We start from the raw sequence: 17,512 nt of genomic DNA, 5'->3' as shown, positions 1-17,512 counted from the left end.
CTGATAAAGAAAAAACACAGAGTTTCCCCCCCCGTGACAAAACCCCCCCCCCCCCCATAAAATTCTTACTGGTTGTTTTTTGAGTCATTCTTTTGTGGATGTTTACAGCAATTATTCTATCAAAAAATCTGAAAAGCTGCATGTGTTATTATATGTATGTCTAAGTACATCCGTTGGTTCTTTATTACCAAGTTGCAGACTCCTGGTTTAGTTTCTTGTTAACAAATGCTGTGTGAATGCAGTGAGTCTGTATTGATCTTCTGTCTCAAGCTGTGTTCCCAAATTAATGCCGTAGGTTTTATTAGAAATTGATGTCTCATGTTGCCGTGTGGTTCAGACGCACCAAACATGGAGGCTGCTGTCCTTGGCACATTTGTCCTCGGTCTGATTTAGTGCTTCTCCTTCTCTGTTTGGCCTTTCTCCTCTCAAGCTGCTAATAATGAGTAAAGGCCACAGGTGGCAAAAACATTAAGCAAGAGTCAAATCTGTTTGAGAATATTTTTAAACAACTTTCAAGTACTATAATTATTGGTATTGAGCCTCCTTTACTCAGCTGCTTCTAAATAAAATCCACCACAACAACCTTTCTTCAAAAGTCACCTTTGACAGAGTTTAACTTCTCTCTAACACATAAAGTCCTTAAATAAAATAAAATACGCTGAAGTCTCTGGGTGTGTTGGGACAATATATGATCAATTAAAGGGGCTTCTTCTGTTTAAGCCCATTTAATCTTTTTTTTTTTTTTTTCATTTTTTAAATAAGTTTTTTCACAAAATAAGGCTGGCATGTGTATAGTGGATTACATGGAAATATGGCTGCTCTAATTCCAGTTATAAAAAGTCTTTTTGTTTACCAGGGTAGGTCATTTTTGTGCCTTTTCCATCACTTGTTTTATATATATATATATATATATGTATATATATATATATATATATATATATATATATATATTAAAACCTGCCACTGATTATGTGAAAACTTGCAGCTGCTTTCGAGGATAATTTAAGGCGGAGGATTCCATTTCCAGGACCGCAGGTCTGGCGTCCTGCATGTTTTATGGCTCGGCGCGTCTGATTTGAAAGCAGTGGGTCATTAACATCAAGCCTCTGCTCAACCTGACGACGAAAACCTGAAAGAGGGTTTAAGACACAGGTATCTGGTGGCGTCACTTTTGTGCATTACTTTAAAAAGAAAATCTCACTTTTGTGGCAATGAGAGGATTTTTTTTTATCAACAATTGGACACCAGTGGATCCAAGGATGTTGAATGGTTTAGTCAAAGTCCAGGTCAAACATAAAAGGAGAATCTGTTGTGATGTTCACAGATCCTCTCCGTTTTGCAAAGACAAACGAGCCAAAATTCAAATCTCTAGAGACGCGCCCCAAAAGACCTGCAGCTTTATTTAGGGGTGTCAGAGTAAAGGTGACGAAGATGCAAACCGCACTTTTCTGTATTTATTATTTATTTATATTTGCTTTGTAGAACATTTTGAAAACCAGGTATTTCTTCTATGATGCCTTACAGTGATTACAGTGATTTGTGTTGGTCTGTCTCATAAAATATTTGCTGTAATGACGTGACAAAAACATAAAAAACAAACATAATTTCTTAAGGTATTGTAGAGTCATAACACTGTAGAGCAGGGGTGTCCAAAGTCGGTCCTCGAGGGCCGGCATCCTGCATGTTTTAGTTCTCTATTGGTTGTAACAACCTCCTCAGCAAGTCAGAGTTCTGCTTAGGCCTTCTAACAGCCATCATTTGATGCAGGTGTGTAAAACCAGGGAGAGAACTAAAACATGCAGGATGCCGGCCCTCGAGGACCGACTTTGGACACCCCTGCTGTAGAGCTTAGGAAATGAGCAACTCTTCATGAAATACTCAACTATTTCTTTACGATTTAATTTTCCTTCCTGCTTCTTGCTTCTACTCTTTTAATCTGAGTGTTTTGCACCTTTCTGGCGAGTCGTGCTTTAATTCGAGGCTTTGGTAACTTTGTCCACCAACACTTCCTCAGAGGAAACAAGAAGTAAAACCAGGGAGGAAAGAGTTAACTTTTCCCGGAGCGTATCATTTCCTGCTCTGGTTTCCTGGGTTTTCTGACTCTGGCTCTCACTTTCCTGCCGTCGGAGCAGCGCCGGACCGGCTCGCTCTGGTAGGTTTTGTCTAGCCGCCCGTGTCACGCTCAGCTCGACCTTCTGCTGTCTCTCACCTCCTGAAGCGCGGAGGAAAACCAGCCTGGGCTTTCCTTGCTGTCTGGCTGTATTGACACCGATCCTGGCCGCTTCATCTCATTGAAAAAGGTTTCTTCTTCTTCTTTTCTACTCGCTTAAACAAAAAAAAATAAATCGGGAACAATCTCTCCGTGATCCGGTTGTCCATTCAGGCTGGCCTCGCGTCACAAAGACAGCAGTTGTGCCACTGCTTTTTGTTCTTTGTCGGGATTTTGTCACTTGCTCAAATCTTTTCCGCTGCGTTCTTTACTCTCTTTATTTTACACATAAGGATTCAGCTCGTTTGTCATCTTTAATAACTTGTAATTAATTGCAAGACATATTAAATAGTTTGGGGGTTTTTTTGTGGAAATTGTGCAAGGTTGTGGGCAGGAAACGTCATTCTGAAGTTCGTTTTGTTTTCTATGATTAACACATCTACATATTTTCCTGTCCGCATCCTCTTTGCTTATGTGTCACTTCTTTTCTACAATTGAGGAAGTTCCTGCCTGCTGAAGTGTGCGGTGCTCCTGCTGAGTTTTCCCCTCAGCTGTGACTAAAAGCAGACATTTCAGTGGTAAACGGAGCCGTCGTCTGTGGGGTTTAGGGGAAAAAAGTGAAAAGAAAAGCAGCTGAGTTTTCCGTCTCAGCTAATAAACCAGCATCTCTGACTTCAGGAGCCACATCTCTGCACTGGAGCAGCTTTGAGCAGCTGCTCACTTCATCTATGAGCCTAGCCAAGTTCAGAATCAGGCATTTCCTTCATTCCACCGCGTTAATCCGAGGCCTTACAGCTGTCTTTCTCCATCAGTTCGCCTGCAACCTAATAGTTCTTGTGACTAAATTTTTCTTTTTTTTTTTATTCAGTTAATTTCTCTTGTTTTTCTTGCAGGCCACTGATGGTGCTCCATCCTCTCTGCGCTCCGGAAAACTGAATTCCCTGAAGAATCAATTTGAAAAAGCAGTCAACCTAAACCAGGATAAAAAGCCTCCTGCTCCCCTTCCGAGCGGCTCCAGCATTCTCCGCTCACGCTCCGTCCTGACCAGGCCTGCTGCCATCCGCGAGGAGCCCGCCGCGCCCGTCAAGAACCAGGACCCGCACGCCGACAGGGGGGATCAGCGCGCAGCCAGACCCGAGCAGCAGCAGCAGCCGCCTGCCGCCCCGGCGGGCGACAAGCAGAGAGGGATGGACGGGGATGAGGCCGCAGACAGGCGAAAAGCCGAGCCGATCGAGGAGGAAGCTCCCACCAGCCCACTCGCCACTTTTGAGAAACCCAAAGTGCAGCTGACTGACCTGAAGATGAAGTTTGAGAAGGGAGAAGACGCTGCTGGACAGGTAAACCTGTTGATTTGTAAAAGTAGTAAAAGTCTAAACTTGATGGCGAGTGGAACATAACTCAGGTTTTTAGCTTGTAGTTAAGGTTACAATCTTATGGGTTTTTTTTGTTTTGTTTGTTTTTACAGCGTCTTGCACAACTATTCATACTCCGGGAGCTTTTATTTTCCACAAGAATTGTGTGATAAACCAACACGGTATATCTGCAAAGTGAAGAAATTTGCATATACAGTTATTAAAATATGCTGGACATTTGCATTTGATGTTTTCTAGAGTCAGCTTTTACTGCAAAAAATACATAAATACATTGATTAAACTGTAAATTACAAAGTGTTGGATAATTATTATTCATCGATGTGCGCTAGTTATGTGTTTGAGAACATAAGGTGTCATGTAGAGTAATTAAGAATTTACAGGTTATGCATTGTTTCAACAAATAGATATTAAGTTTCAATTCAACTCAAGTCAAATCATTTCTGTCGTCTTTTCCTCATTTTTGAGCAGCTTTTACCTGCTGACAAGTAAACTTCTGTCCCGGCTTCAGATCTGAAACGTTTTCTCCCAGAACTGCCCTGCGTTCATTTAGCAGAAGCTGTCCCAGAGCATGCTGCTGCCACCGCCATGTTTCTCTCTTCATTATCCTGTTTGTTCAAACAAACAAACTCACAGACCTTCACAACACGGCTGCGTTTACACTAAGATTAAACGACACACAGCTTGACGCTATAATTAGCAGACTGGATGGACACACTTTGTGTTTTTAACATTGCAAATTGTTTCCCCTCCACATCATAACTACGCTCGGCTTTCTGATAGTCTGTCGTATAAAATTCCAATAAAACAGATTTTTTTGTTTTTTTTGGTTGTTGTGACTTGATCAGCTGTAGAAAAAGCAAAGGTCAAAGGTGAACATTCTTTTGCGAGGTGCTGTCCTGGTTAAAATGTCCGTGCACATTTCCCTTAACGTCCTTTCACAAGTTTAAAACCGTCCATATTTACTTTTTTCACTCCTTCCTGAAGCCCCTTTAGTTCAGTCACCAGTTTCTACCTTCCCCAGCTCCATTCTTTCGCTGCAGCTCTCTCTCTCTTTCTCTCTGACCAATAAAACAAGTCTCCCTCTCTTCAGCTCCTGAAACAGAGGAATGCAGACATTCCTTTCCAAGGCCCATCTCAGTCTTCATGGGATCGCCTCGGTAAAGCTGCTGTCTTTATCTTGGCGTTGTTAACACATTTAAAACCGAGAACCCATTTTCTTTCCTTCACTCTTTGGGTTTCTTTAGTTAATTCATCCCAGTATTTATGTTTGCTCAGTTTCCCTCTCATGTCATCATACTTAACCTGTTCTACTATTCACATTTATTCATCTCAACATCATCAGTAGGAGAGTTACAGAAATGTTTACACCCTGTGAAACTCTCAGCAACACGTGTTTTGAAACGACTCGCACCCCTTATTTTTCTTTGTGTGTGTTCAGAGAGAAACTATCATTAGTGTCAGAGCCGCGGTGCGGTCAGGCCCGTCCACGTTGTGTTTAGTGAAGGACGCATGAACGCTTTCAGATGCTTTGGCTGCAGGTCAGATGCGGGCAGGTGGCAGCCTTATCAGATAAGAGTCAGACATCTCCATCGCTTTTGTTCCACTTTTCTGATCTGAATGTTGTTTACGGTGCCAGGCAAAAGTTTTCGTACCTCCTGAATGTTTCTGTCTGTCTGTGTTGTTTTTTTTTACAACAGGAAACGTGAAAGTAATTCAAAGTGTTGCGAGCATTTGTACCGCAACAAATATTTAAACTCGAATGCATCCACAGCTCATGATCCACTGACTTGCAGGTTCAATTGCTGCCAAGTGTTACTGAACTTTATTTTTCAGTAGAGTCGATGCTAAATGCACAGTTTTCAGATTTCCATTTGTTAAAGTGAAGTTTTGGCTGTAATGTGACTAAATACAGACTAACTAATGTACTTTAGTTATTGACACAGAAATTAATGCTAAAAACTTTTTCCAATGTGACTATATTAGCTGAATTTTATTTTGTGTTTTAATGTTACCACTTCATTGTACAAATGTTAGTATATATACTTGGATAAAACGTGAAAATTCAGGTTCTGGACATCGAACTCGTTCAAAGAAAGCTTGATGACCTGTGGCATGTTTTGTTAAGTTTAATCTGGAAATCGTTTGGGTGGCGTCTCTCACTGTCAACCATTGCAAAACCAGACCCACTTCTACAAAACTGCAGAGTAGTGCAGGCAGAGATGAGTAACACTTAAAGTGCTCTCCTCAGCAGATTAAGGAAGGAGAACCGGGCCTGGCTCATTTAGCTCCACTCCTAAAACCCGTTTCCCCTCCTTCAGGTCGGCAGGTCGACGATTCGCAGCACTTCGTCTGAAGACTCAGAACGTCCTAAAAGTAAGCAAATGATTTATTTCTATCAGCATTTTTTATTTTTATTTTTTACATCTATCAACCTCAGTTTATGAAGATCCACACCTCTGCTTCAGATTCGTCTCCGCTGACCCGCTCTGCGTCTGTGAGGGTGAATAAGGCCAAGTATGAGCTGAGTGTCGCTAAACATAACGCCGGCTGCTCTGTGAGTTCAGCACGAGATACATTTCAACTCAGTTGAAACAAACAACAGAAATATTTCTGCTATGTTTTGATCGTTTGAAACAAAATCGGTGGAGTTCAAGGTTAATGTTCCCCTGCTGTGAATGCAGTTAGTCTACATTCACAGCAGAGGCTGTTTCCTGCAGGTAGTTTCTGTGCAGTGACAAGAAAACTGTGGTGCAGAAACAGCTGGGAAAAAATCAGGTTTGAGTGTTAGGGAGTGAGCCTTTCTTTACATTGCTGAAGGGGCATCATCAATAGGAAAGACATGACTGCCTAAAGTATGCGATGCTAACACTCGCACAGCAGTCACCACGCTCTCTCCTTCGAGGATAAATGTCACAAGTGAGTTTTGTCATGCAAGATGCTGTCTCAGAGTTTTCTGAGCTAGCATCGTCATGAAAACAAGATTAATGATTAAATTGCTATTGAGAAAAATAAGGGATATTTATTTATTTGACAGGAAAGTGGGTAATGAGAGAAGGGGGAAGACATGCGGCAGAGGTCGCCAGGGGTCGCATGTGGGTTGTGCTTAACCCCTGCGTCACCACAGCAGACTAGAAATGCTCTTAAACCACACATTAAAACTGCCTTCATCAAAGATCAATCGTACGTCTTGTACTTTGATCTGACCATCCTGTCTTTTTGAATTGATATGATAAAACTAGTTTTAAACCAGTTCAGCTTTTGTTACTCGGTTTCTTTCTCATGGAGATTGTTCTCTTAAACTAGTACTGTGGTTTCTATTGTGTTTTCACCAGACCGACCAACCAAAAGGGACTGCTATAAGGAAATCTGTGTCCATGAGAGTCAAACAGACTCCAGCAGCAGAGTGCAATGGTAACGCTTTCCAGAAACCAGAGGAAAACATGAAAAGGCCTCCAGCAGCATCACAGCTGATTCTGAATTTTCTCTCTTTTCAGGAGAAGGAACTGAGCAACCCAGAGCAACCAGGGTGCGGCAACGTGACAATGTTCTTACTAAAATCAACTTTTCACTCTTTGTTCTCCATGAATGCATTCGATTGGTTTTGTTTTAGCAGACGTTTCGCGTACCAGAGACAACAAAATGCGCTGCCTGTCAGAAAACGGTGTATCCTCTGGAGAAACTGGTGGTTGGTGAGCACACTTACCACAAAAACTGCTTCGCCTGCTCTCACTGCAGCACAAAGCTGAAGTAAGCTGCCGCACTTGGATCTGCTGTTGTATTTATTCTTGTACGAAGATAGAAGAGATTAGTCCAGACTCTTGAATGTGCTTTGCTTCACAATCCCTCAAATTCTGCAGTTCATCCTGTTCTGCCACACTTTTTCCTTCCACATAACTTTCCATTTGTGTGCTTATTTGCTCACTGTCTAGTCAGCAGTCATCCGCTGAATGGGTTGAATTTATCATTTCTGTTTAGCTTAAAGAAAATCTTTGTTTTTGGTCTTAGGTAGTGATTTCATTTTAACGAGAAACTGACTTCTGGTTTTTATAACGGCAACAACCAAACTGTAGCAGAAAAAAAAAATCCCCATTTGTATTGAATTACTAAAATTAATCAACTTGTCAATGACATTCATTTATTACTTACATATATGCATACAGCCATATATGTGTGATTTGTTTGAAATAAGACAATAAGAGTAAATGTATTTATTTCTTACCAATCTCGTTGCTGTGTCTCTTTCTGTCCTTCCTTCCTTCTTACCTCCTTTTTCTGCTTATTTTATTTTTTTCCATCCATTTCTAGTCCTTCCTTCTGCATTTTCTTACTTCCTTGTTTTTTTCTCCCTTCCTTTCTTTCTTTCTTTCTTTCTTGGCATTCTGGAAGTCTTTTTTATGAAATGAATTTTATAAGATGTGTGCTCATGTCAAACCTTTGCTGCTCCGTCTCTAGTCTGTGGAACTACGCCTCCCTGCATGGTAAGATCTACTGCAAGCCTCACTACAACCAGCTGTTCAAGGCCAAAGGGAACTACGACGAAGGCTTCGGCCATCGCCCTCATAAGGAGCTGTGGGAGCCTCGAGGCGACGGAGAGGAAAGCGAGGAGCCGCCAAAGCCCAAAGAGCGACCAGTGGAGGCGAAGCAGCCGGCTGAGAGCGTGTCCGAGCCGCAGCCGGATCCCAGCGGGGAAACGTCGCCACAGGTCAAGGTCACAGACATGGCCGCCTTGCTGGAGACCCGCACAAAAACGCGGGCCGGCTCCGGAGAGACGCAGCAGGCTGCAGACAAGCCGGCTGAGAAGCGGCGGCTGAAGGTGGCCTGGCCGCCTCCGGCCGGCGAAGACCGCCCTGGACCGCTGAGTCCGTCCGCAGACGACGTCCCTTCAAACAGAACCCGGAGGGCCAAGTGGCCCCCAGAGGACGAGGTCCACTCATCCTTCCAGAGCTCGGAGCAGGCCGAGCTGAAGAGCTTGAGAAGGACCTCGTCTCTGAAGGAGCGCAGCCGTGTGTTCACAGTCGCAGCCAAACCGAAACCGACTCCCACAGCCGCCGAGGGCCGCAGGGAGCCGCGGCGGCCACTCAGACAACTGCAGGACTGGAGGGCATCGCTGGAGGAGAAACTGCCATCTGAAGACAAACCCAAAGTAAACCACCAGCAGGAGGAAAAGGAAGAGCAGAGGATGAATCAGACGCCAAACGGAGGCGTGAGCACCCCGAAGGAGGAGAATCCCACTGAGGACGAGGAGGAACGGAAGGAGAGAGCGCAGGAGGAGCAACGGAAGGAGAGAGCGCAGGAGGAGGAACGGAAGGAGAGAGCGCAGGAGGAGGAACGGAAGGAGAGAGCGCAGGAGGAGGAACGGAAGGAGAAGCGCTCCTCCCAGGATGTGGGCTTCTGGGACGACAAGGAGGGGAGCGACGCTGAGGATCTGAGCGCCGAGGACATCATCAAGAAGAACCGCTACTACGACGAAGACGACGAGGATTCGATAGTATAAGAGCAGCTTAAAAATCCACTTCCAGCAACCAAAAAAGAAAAAAAAAAAACACTTTTAGCTCAAAGGTGGCCGACTAGCTTAGCTTTACCAGATTTTACTCCTGCAGAAACCAAAACTATACCAGCTATCTGTGAATCAAATCTTTTATTGCTCTTTTTATGTTTCAGTTATATTTGTAAAAAAGATTACAACCTTTTTTTTGGTCATGTGCCCTTTGAAAAATGAAGAACAGCTTTTAAATTAGTTTTAGTTTTGGCTCTGCGTTTGATTTTAACTCCTGAAAACTTGGTACAGCTCTCGTCTTCGCTCAGGGATCAAACAGCTGGTTCAACAGTTTTGTCCTTGCCTTCATTTTACATTAATACAGCTTCCTTTCACTTTTCTGTTTTAAACTTTTATTTCTTCTTTTTTTTTAGTTTAAACGTTTTATTTGCTTTAAACGTTTTCTTTGCAGAATACCTGGCTGATCGTCCACATACCGCTTGTGCAATTAGATTTTTTTTTTCCATTATTGTGTTGCATATTACAAAATTAGCATTTTTTTGTAAATTATTCTCTTGAAATGAAAACGGACCAAATGAGCTGCCAAAGATTTGTGGTAATTCCTAACATCTCCAGGGGCCTTTTCAAGTTTAAAGGAACATTTTCAATTGCAATCCATTTTGTATGCGAAACATTTTCAATGTATTTTTATGTAATGGAGTACAAACATGTTTGCACAACGATTTGTCTTCTTGTGACTGGAGATCACAGCCTGTTTCTGAAACAGAATTAAAATATACTACTGAGTCCTTGTTGTCATCTTGTAATTTGTCAACTCTACTCAGGCTTTAAAATTAATGTGGCAAGATTTGAGTAATTAGTCAGATATTCTCCAGAGTTTGAGGGCAAAATTTCAGTTCCCAGATGTGCAAAGCTCGGTTCTGGTTGGAGGAATCCTAATGGTGCCGTGAATGATGTGAACAGAAATTGAAGCTCTTCCTGTTTTTGTTTTTTTTTTATTATTATTATTATTATGTAAAGCACTTTGAAATGCTTTGCTGGCGAAATGTGCTATACAAATAAAATTTGATTCGATTTGATTTGGTGATTTGATCCTAGTCCAATATCACTAGCAGCAAAACCCTCGACTCCAAACTGCTTCTGAAGCAGAATAATGACGATGGTGAGAACATCCTTTAAGACACTTGGTATTATAGAACAAAATGTGGTTTTAAAAAGTATTAAATCGAGGGCTGATCACGTATTCTCTACCTCACTGCTGCCATAAATGCACAAACCAATTATATTGAGGCATTGCTGGCACCTTCTTGGGCTCTAAAGTCTATTTTGATGAACATTTTCTAGCAGCTAACAAGTCATAAAAAAAGAGAAATAAATCCCACTTTGCTCTTCTAAGTCGTATTGGAATGACAGTGATTCGCTGCGTTTTGTTAAATCACTGAAACGATCCTAGGTCTTTTTTTGTTTTTTTTTTTTGCTTAAACATTGCAAATAAGGTTTTATGTTAAAATTATTTTTTGCTTTAATTTAAACCACAACAATTTCTGCTGGTGTAAAGACAATGTTGATCATTACAGTTATAATAATGCAATAAGACGCATTATTTTAAAACACAGACTTCTTGACCAAAAATACGGAATAAAGACCTGCTAAATTTAACAAAAGTTTTCCAAATGTTTATTGAATTAAATATTATTTCTATTAGTCCATTTTGCTCTTTAGCAGGAGTAAACATTAGCAGGTTATTGACGTTCACATACGGATGCCCACATGTTGTCAAATGCAGCTTTTAAAACGACCTACGTTGGATAAAAGTGAGCATATGGGCGGTCAGAAATGCTTCCAGATATTTGCGTTTCCTCTTAGTGGAAGTTTAGAAGTCATCTCCAAAAGGGCAATTTGGTTTGCAGACAGCAAGATAAATACGTAAAACAAAATAAATAAATAAATTACAATGTTGGCAGAACGCGACAACATCCATGCGACACACAGTACAATATGGATGTTGTGGTGTGCTACTGCTGTTACTCATTAGACGCGCTTAAAGTGTGAGAACGCTGCGACCTCAGTGCAACAGAAGGAGGAGCGGAGTCGGCGCTGCGGTGAGTTTAAATATTAATTTATTAACATTTTTGGCATTATTGCTTTAAACATAAAAAAATAGAGGTGAGAGGAGAAAAAGTACAAATTAAGGATGTGTTTGAACTGAAGATAAAAATGCTGCAGGTATTCCACTGAAGACCGTCCGTTGGTCTCGCCATCAAAAGCAAACAATAAAAAACAAACAGAAAAACTCCCTCTACAGTACAGGACGACGTGATTTTACACCAAGCATTTTCAGCACATAAATAGCAGCAACTCAGCGTCAAAACGAAGAGAACAACTCGCTCGGCCTCGATCGGATATTTCCAGCAAAGGTTGAAATCAGACCTTTCGCTGTCCGCATCGATCGAGTTTTAACACAAATCCTCTTTCTGTGGCAGATTATTTCATAAAGGTTCAACATTTCATGCAGGACAATCTGCTCATTAGGCCTCATATTAAGACATATGTATAGGTTTTTATTTTAACGGTTCAGCTCGACAGGGAACTGTCGCTATAAGAACAGTACTGGTGATGGAAAAAAGACGGGTGAGCCCTTTAAATGTAGTCGTTACCGACTAAAAGACACTTGAAGAACATTTTCCTTCAAAAATCTACAGGTGGCTGTCAGGAGGTTTTCTCAACAGACCTGTAACTCTCTGCAGCCATACAGAAAGATGAATCTTTGTCTTTGCCCAGAAGTAAAAAAAGTAATAATAATAATAAAGGTGATCAGAATATGTAGAACAATTTTGGCAAAAAAAAACAAAAACAAGCAAATCTGACACAGAGCAAAACAAATTAAATCACAAAAAAAAAGGGAGAAAAATAAAATCCGAAGAAACTTAAAAACACGTTTTGAGTATCAAGTATACCTGAGAACAAGTATGGCTTCAATTTCAAAGTACAAATTTAAAATTTACATCTAAATTTTGATTAAGTGGTGGGGAGAAAAAGATACTAACTTTTCAAATCTCCACGTGGAAAAGTCAAATAACCAAATTCCTCGTTGTAGTTTTCCACATGAAATTAAATATAAACATATAAAGTACACATTTTCTTTTCAATCTTTTAGTTATCCGTCTCAGTTTAGTATTTTTCCTTAGCTTACAGTCATGGAAAAGATTGTTTTTCCAGCATATAGGAAGAAAGACGACAATTTGAAACTCTGTTAAAAAGTAATTTAAAAGAAAAAACACTCCACATCCATTTTCGCTTGAAATGGCCAAAGATCACACACGCTTATGACATCAGCCATGTATGATTAGAACAATGTCACTTTACGCAGATTTAGACCTGGTTTGTTTAAAGTGCTCCTAGCTGCTGAAGTGAGAGTGAAGGCCATTCAGAAAGACGACAGTAGCAGCTTATGAGTCTGTGAGGGATTAAAGGAGATTAACATCAGCCATTCCAACGTATGAAAATCATCTACAAGTGAAGGACATTCAAAACAGTCAAAGCTCTCAGGTCCGACAAAGTTCACCCTGAAAGCCGACAGCAAGATGCTGAACGAAGTCCCCAAAATCCACCAGGGGCCCGACAGAAGAAAAACCATGAAGGTTTGACTGGAACAAGCTGGAGAGAATAATGAGCTTTGGGCAGGTGGGGCATATTTGGTTTAAATCAAATATCTCACAGCTCAAAGTGAAGACTGGGGCAAATCAGATTGTCAGCAACGAGAAACTGAATCTCAACCTAACGACTGGGTGCAACTTTTTTTTTTTTCTCTCAGTTAAAAGTCACATTACAGCTGATTGTTTTACTCATGGAACAAGAACTGAGTTAATTTAATGTGTGTACATGTAAATTAACCCCCTTGTTTCACAAAAAACAATATCTGAATTTGATATTTCCCCCCTCAAATTTACACACACACACAAAAAAATCACTTTTTCACTGCCAGAGTAAAGGGTAGAATATGAAATGTGACGATAAAGATTCACCTGAATCACAAATGTTTCTAAACAGAAGAAGAAAAAAAAACACATTTAAAGTAAAAGTAAAAAACAGAAAGTAAACACAGCTTTTTGTGATGACTGTCCACAGACAGAAAGAGAAACCCTCAATAACACATTTCAGAATAAATTTCCAACTGAAGAAACACAAAATCTTAGCAATTATTTTTGGTCCAATTACTTTAGGACAATTGAGATGAGACAAAACTAACTTTACAGCAAGTTAGTGGAACCAGGACTCAAAAAGTGCTGGTTCCACTGGCAGATCATTTCACTTATAACACATTGATCCACTGGCATAGGTGGAAAAACCTGCAAGCGGAACCAGAACTTATTGATCAATATTGCAGAAATGATTTATGTAAAACAAGCTGCTTTAGCTTTCTGAAAAGCTACCTTAAAGTTATTTTTTGTCATATTTCAAGCTTACTTAGATATTTGCACAAGAAACTAGAGCAAAAATACTTGGTAAGATTTTGTGTTTTTGTTTTGTTTTCCATTTCAGTATATTCTGAAAAAAACAAAACAATAAAAAATAAAAACATCATACACATGATATTGTCCAACTTCGGTCTAGTTTAGAAGCATAAAATGTTTCCATCATCTGGTCAGTGAGGAAACTAAAATCTCATTTCCTCAAATAAATAATCTAAATGTTTTTTGTTTTTTTTTAGATTCATCCTGTAAGCATCATTTAGTTGGGTTCAGATGAAATAAGGACTCTCTTTAAAGCTTTAAGATCCACTTTCTCTTATTGCAAGATAACAAACAAGAAGCATAAAAATAGCTTTGATTTCAACAAATTATTATCATTATTATTATTGCACTTTTACTTCCTCATAGTTACCTGAAACAGCTTCCTCCAAACGTGAAGCAGCTGGTTCTACCGAGTCGCTGCTGCCTGTGAGCCGCCTCACCACTGAGTGTCAGTACTGGACCGTCGACAGGCGCAAACGCACGCACACCTCCTTTAAATTCAAGGGCTTTTCCACTTCTGCCTCATCGTTGTAGAATAAATAAATCACACTTGCAGTTTAGAAATAATCTCATAATCTAGTAACTCATTTTAACCAGGACTGCCTTTGCGGGTCTGTTTGGTAACTCAGGTCTCTTTTACTTGGGACTTTTACATTCATTATTCAAGACTTTTTTTTTGTTGTTTTTTTTGGCATTTCAATAAGCCTCGTGCGTCAAAATGAATAACTTTTTTCCCTCCAAACTCAGCCTGCTTCAACAGTTTCTTACAGTACAAAAATCATTTCGTAATAAAGCCGCTTCTTTTAGGCACAGATGTCTTAAAGATCTTACTTTCATGAATCTTTAAGACGCGTTTTGTCAGCATGTAAAACGATGTTTTCACCGTGAAGGTGCAGCGACGATTTGGAGGAATCGTTCATCATCCCAAAGGCTTTTAATTGTTCTGGTTTCCGTCAGCCGCTGAGGGGGCGCAGTTCAACTCTGACCTTCTCCCCAGTGCTCATCATCCCAATGGTGGGATAGAAACCGTTTGGCGGCAAGGCCACTTCCCTTTTCCCCACCACCTTCCCGTTCCGAGTGAAAAACACCTGTTCCAACACAAAAGCGGGGAAAACAAGCGGTGAATGTCGGCCAAACGGCGTCCGAGTTTTTACAGTCCTGCCTTCAGACAGAATCTCACCATGACCCTCCTCCCCTCCGGGTCGTCCCCCTCGTCCTCCTCTTCGTCGTCGTTGTTTGCGTACAGGTTGTTCTGCACCTCGCTGGAAGCCACGTCCAGGTCGAAGTCGTCTGCGTCATCTGAAAAAGAGCGCCGTGGGCGTCAGCGAGCCGATGGGAGAGCGAGAAAAGAGAGACGACGCGACGGCGCTCACCTCCTCCGTCCACGCTGAAGTCTCGTGGGAACATGATACCGCAGCCCATGATGTCGCCTTCGAAGCAGCGCGGCCCGAACGGGTCCCCCACCCCGCTGCCGTGGAACAGCTTCCCGTCGTCTGCGACCAACGAGGAAGACGTTAAAACCCGGAATCCAGCTTTTTATGACACGCTGGCGTTGGAGGTTATTTTTTCTGATGCAAAGGTTTTATGGCCTTGTAATTTCCTACACAGACGGCGGACTTGACCCTTTTCTGATCCTTCACTGATTGCCAAGCCTGCCGCATCAAGTAATTAATTGCAGGATTAATTAAAAGGAGTTTGATAATTTCCATTCTGATGATTAATAATTTTTGAAGAGTAATGTTGTTTACAGAGACTTCCTAATCCATTTCATTTATCGTTCTCGGTTGTTTTATTTTGGATATTTAAAATAACCTCCATCTCCGGTGTTCAGTTTTCTTTACAACGTATAACTTTGTTTTTTTTAGAGGGTGAGCTTCATTATTAGCATTATATTATTTGAAAACCGTCTCAAAACAACAATATTATTGTTTATTAAAATAATGACCTCGTGCTGTGAAGAATTGATGCAGAAACTCAAGCTAAATGAGCCACAATGAGAAGTGCTGCGTTCACTGTCATGGAGATACTTTTCACCTTTCTCTATCAAACATCCTCTTTATTGATCTGATCTATATTCAGAGAAACTGGTTTTAGTAACAACTGCAAGGTATCAACAGGATGTTCTTCCTGGCATTTGCTCAGCCTGCAACACAATTAGCTGAAATGAAAAGATTCAACCTGCCAGACAATATAATCCCAGAGCAACATTCGTCTTCATGCCGCCTTCAAAGATCCGACTCTGATCTGCAATGTTCTCCATTTTCTTTAAGAAGTTTTTGCTTGCTTTACATTTTTGCAAAGTGTCACCATTCAACATGCCATTTGCTGGATTTCTGTTCCACTTTTTCAAATGTCTCATCATGATATTCACACAACTGAAGGCAGAAGAAAGCGAAACGGAAGAAAAATTATAGTTTGAAAAATCGGACCAAACTCCAGCAGAAATTTTAAGCTGTGTGGTGTTTTCATCTTCGACCCTCAGACGTAAACTGTAGAAAACCAGCATCGTTTGTATGAAACGGAAGGGGCTGGGGAACATCCACGTTCTCCATCAGACCAGAGAAATTTCTTCCATATGTTTGCTGTGACGTCTTTCAGCTTCCTTCAAACAATGGCTTTCTTCCTGCCACTCCTCCACGAAGCACATTAAGGATCGATGACTAACGCTGCGTTCCAGTTGCAGAGGAAGTGGGAATTCTGAGCTGGGTTTGACGCAAGACCCGCGTTAACGGCGTTCCATTTAGGAAGATGAAATTTCAACATGACGACGCCCATAAACATTGTTTCCAGTAGCATAACGGTGGTTTGAAGCTTTACTTTTCACCACTTTTAGTTTGTTCAGTTTAGAGCTGCAGGCGCTAAATGCAAAGCTGATTTTGGACGCACTTTTCCACCGCGTCTTCCTGCTGCTGGTGTGAGGAGCGGGCATATTGAAACGCCGTAACCGGGGGCAGTCGGAGTCGCTCCCAGTTTCCCAGTTGGAAATCCAACTGCGGAGGACTTTCCAGTCGATTTTTCGGACTGGAAAGTCTGAATTTCCCAGTTCAGAGAGCAACTGGAACGCAGCATCACAGTTCTGTCAACAGCCTGAGCTGCAGATCTGTCGGCTGTTGCCGTTTGCTCTTCAATGCTCCCTTCAGGAACAGCTGGATTCATCCTGAGATTAAATTACACCCAGCTGGACTAACGCAAATATGCACAACTTTGAGTGTTTATCACATAAAATCCTATTGCAATACGTCACAGTTTTTGGTTGTAACGCGACAAAATGTGAAGAAAAAAAAAAGTAATAGTTATTGGGAATCCAAGCCAACTTCCACGTTTTACTTCGGACGCTCACCAGCAGGAATAACAGTCAGTCTGTTTGGATAAACAGGAATCAATCAGAGGCTTGGAAAAGAGATGATTGACCTGCTGCCCCCACCCTGGTCATAATGAACCTGCTGAGCTAGTTTTCACATGTCCTCCTGGTTATGTTTACATCCATCCCGCCGCTATCCAGGCAACGGCCTGTGCTGTCATCCAGCCGGTCGCCAAAACACACCCAACTCTGCATCCAAGAACTTTTTGTTCTCCTCTTGTGTAAGAGTATTTTTGTGTGATTTCATACCTTTCAGGAAGTGAGAAGTGTCAAGTATTGAGTTTCTTTCCAAGTGCTATTGAAACTGCTCTTAAGTCTTGAATCTATAGGACATGAACAGACAGATCAGAGATGATTCACCTGCGTGGTAAGCGATGGAGCCTTTGTTCCAACCTGGATGTTTGTCCTTTGGATAGTCCTGCAAACCAAAAGACAAATTACCTAATTAGAAATAAATCCGTAGAAAACATTGGTCTCAATGAACCAAGCTAAGCTCTTAAACCTTGAATCTTGTGCTCAATTAGAAAAACTGTATCATCTTCCATCAGATGTAGCCTC

General features: G+C 41.3%; 2 protein-coding genes across 5 annotated transcripts in view; one reads left to right on the top strand and one right to left on the bottom strand.

Moving 5' to 3' along the window:
- Positions 1 to 2,002: 2,002 nt before the first annotated feature.
- LOC106940044 (LIM domain and actin-binding protein 1-like) lies at positions 2,003 to 9,865 on the top strand. 3 transcript variants are annotated; one of them, XM_015022668.1, is made up of 8 exons: positions 2,003 to 2,152; positions 3,103 to 3,546; positions 5,901 to 5,955; positions 6,048 to 6,136; positions 6,915 to 6,993; positions 7,077 to 7,108; positions 7,193 to 7,329; positions 8,035 to 9,865. In XM_015022668.1, the coding sequence occupies exons 2-8, from the start codon at positions 3,397 to 3,399 to the stop codon at positions 9,074 to 9,076; spliced, it is 1,584 nt and encodes a 527-aa protein (XP_014878154.1). In that variant the 5' UTR covers positions 2,003 to 2,152; positions 3,103 to 3,396; the 3' UTR covers positions 9,077 to 9,865. The 3 variants fall into 3 exon arrangements, with proteins under 3 accessions (XP_014878154.1, XP_014878155.1, XP_014878152.1); XM_015022669.1 differs by lacking the exon at positions 2,003 to 2,152 and adding an exon at positions 2,219 to 2,300; XM_015022666.1 differs by lacking the exon at positions 2,003 to 2,152 and having other exon boundaries at positions 3,295 to 3,546; positions 8,035 to 8,821; positions 8,930 to 9,865.
- A 3,727-nt stretch (positions 9,866 to 13,592) lies between these two features.
- The window catches only part of LOC106940043 (SPRY domain-containing protein 3-like), a 20,557-nt gene continuing 16,637 nt past the window's right edge, over positions 13,593 to 17,512 (bottom strand). For both annotated transcript variants that reach the window (XM_015022664.1, XM_015022665.1), the window contains exons 8-11: positions 17,315 to 17,372; positions 14,967 to 15,086; positions 14,774 to 14,892; positions 13,593 to 14,681 (exon numbers count right to left, since the gene is read on the bottom strand). In XM_015022664.1, the coding sequence (XP_014878150.1) occupies positions 14,547 to 14,681; positions 14,774 to 14,892; positions 14,967 to 15,086; positions 17,315 to 17,372 (432 nt within the window). In that variant the 3' untranslated portion in view covers positions 13,593 to 14,546. The remainder of the gene's footprint in view (positions 14,682 to 14,773; positions 14,893 to 14,966; positions 15,087 to 17,314; positions 17,373 to 17,512) is intronic.

The sequence above is a fragment of the Poecilia latipinna genome, unplaced genomic scaffold, assembly GCF_001443285.1.
Source record: "Poecilia latipinna isolate Pla-1442-1.1 unplaced genomic scaffold, P_latipinna-1.0 Scaffold3072, whole genome shotgun sequence".
NCBI classification, from domain to species: domain Eukaryota; kingdom Metazoa; phylum Chordata; class Actinopteri; order Cyprinodontiformes; family Poeciliidae; genus Poecilia; species Poecilia latipinna.
The sequence above is the reverse complement of the archived record's forward strand: the minus strand, read 5'-3'. Positions and strand labels throughout refer to the sequence as shown.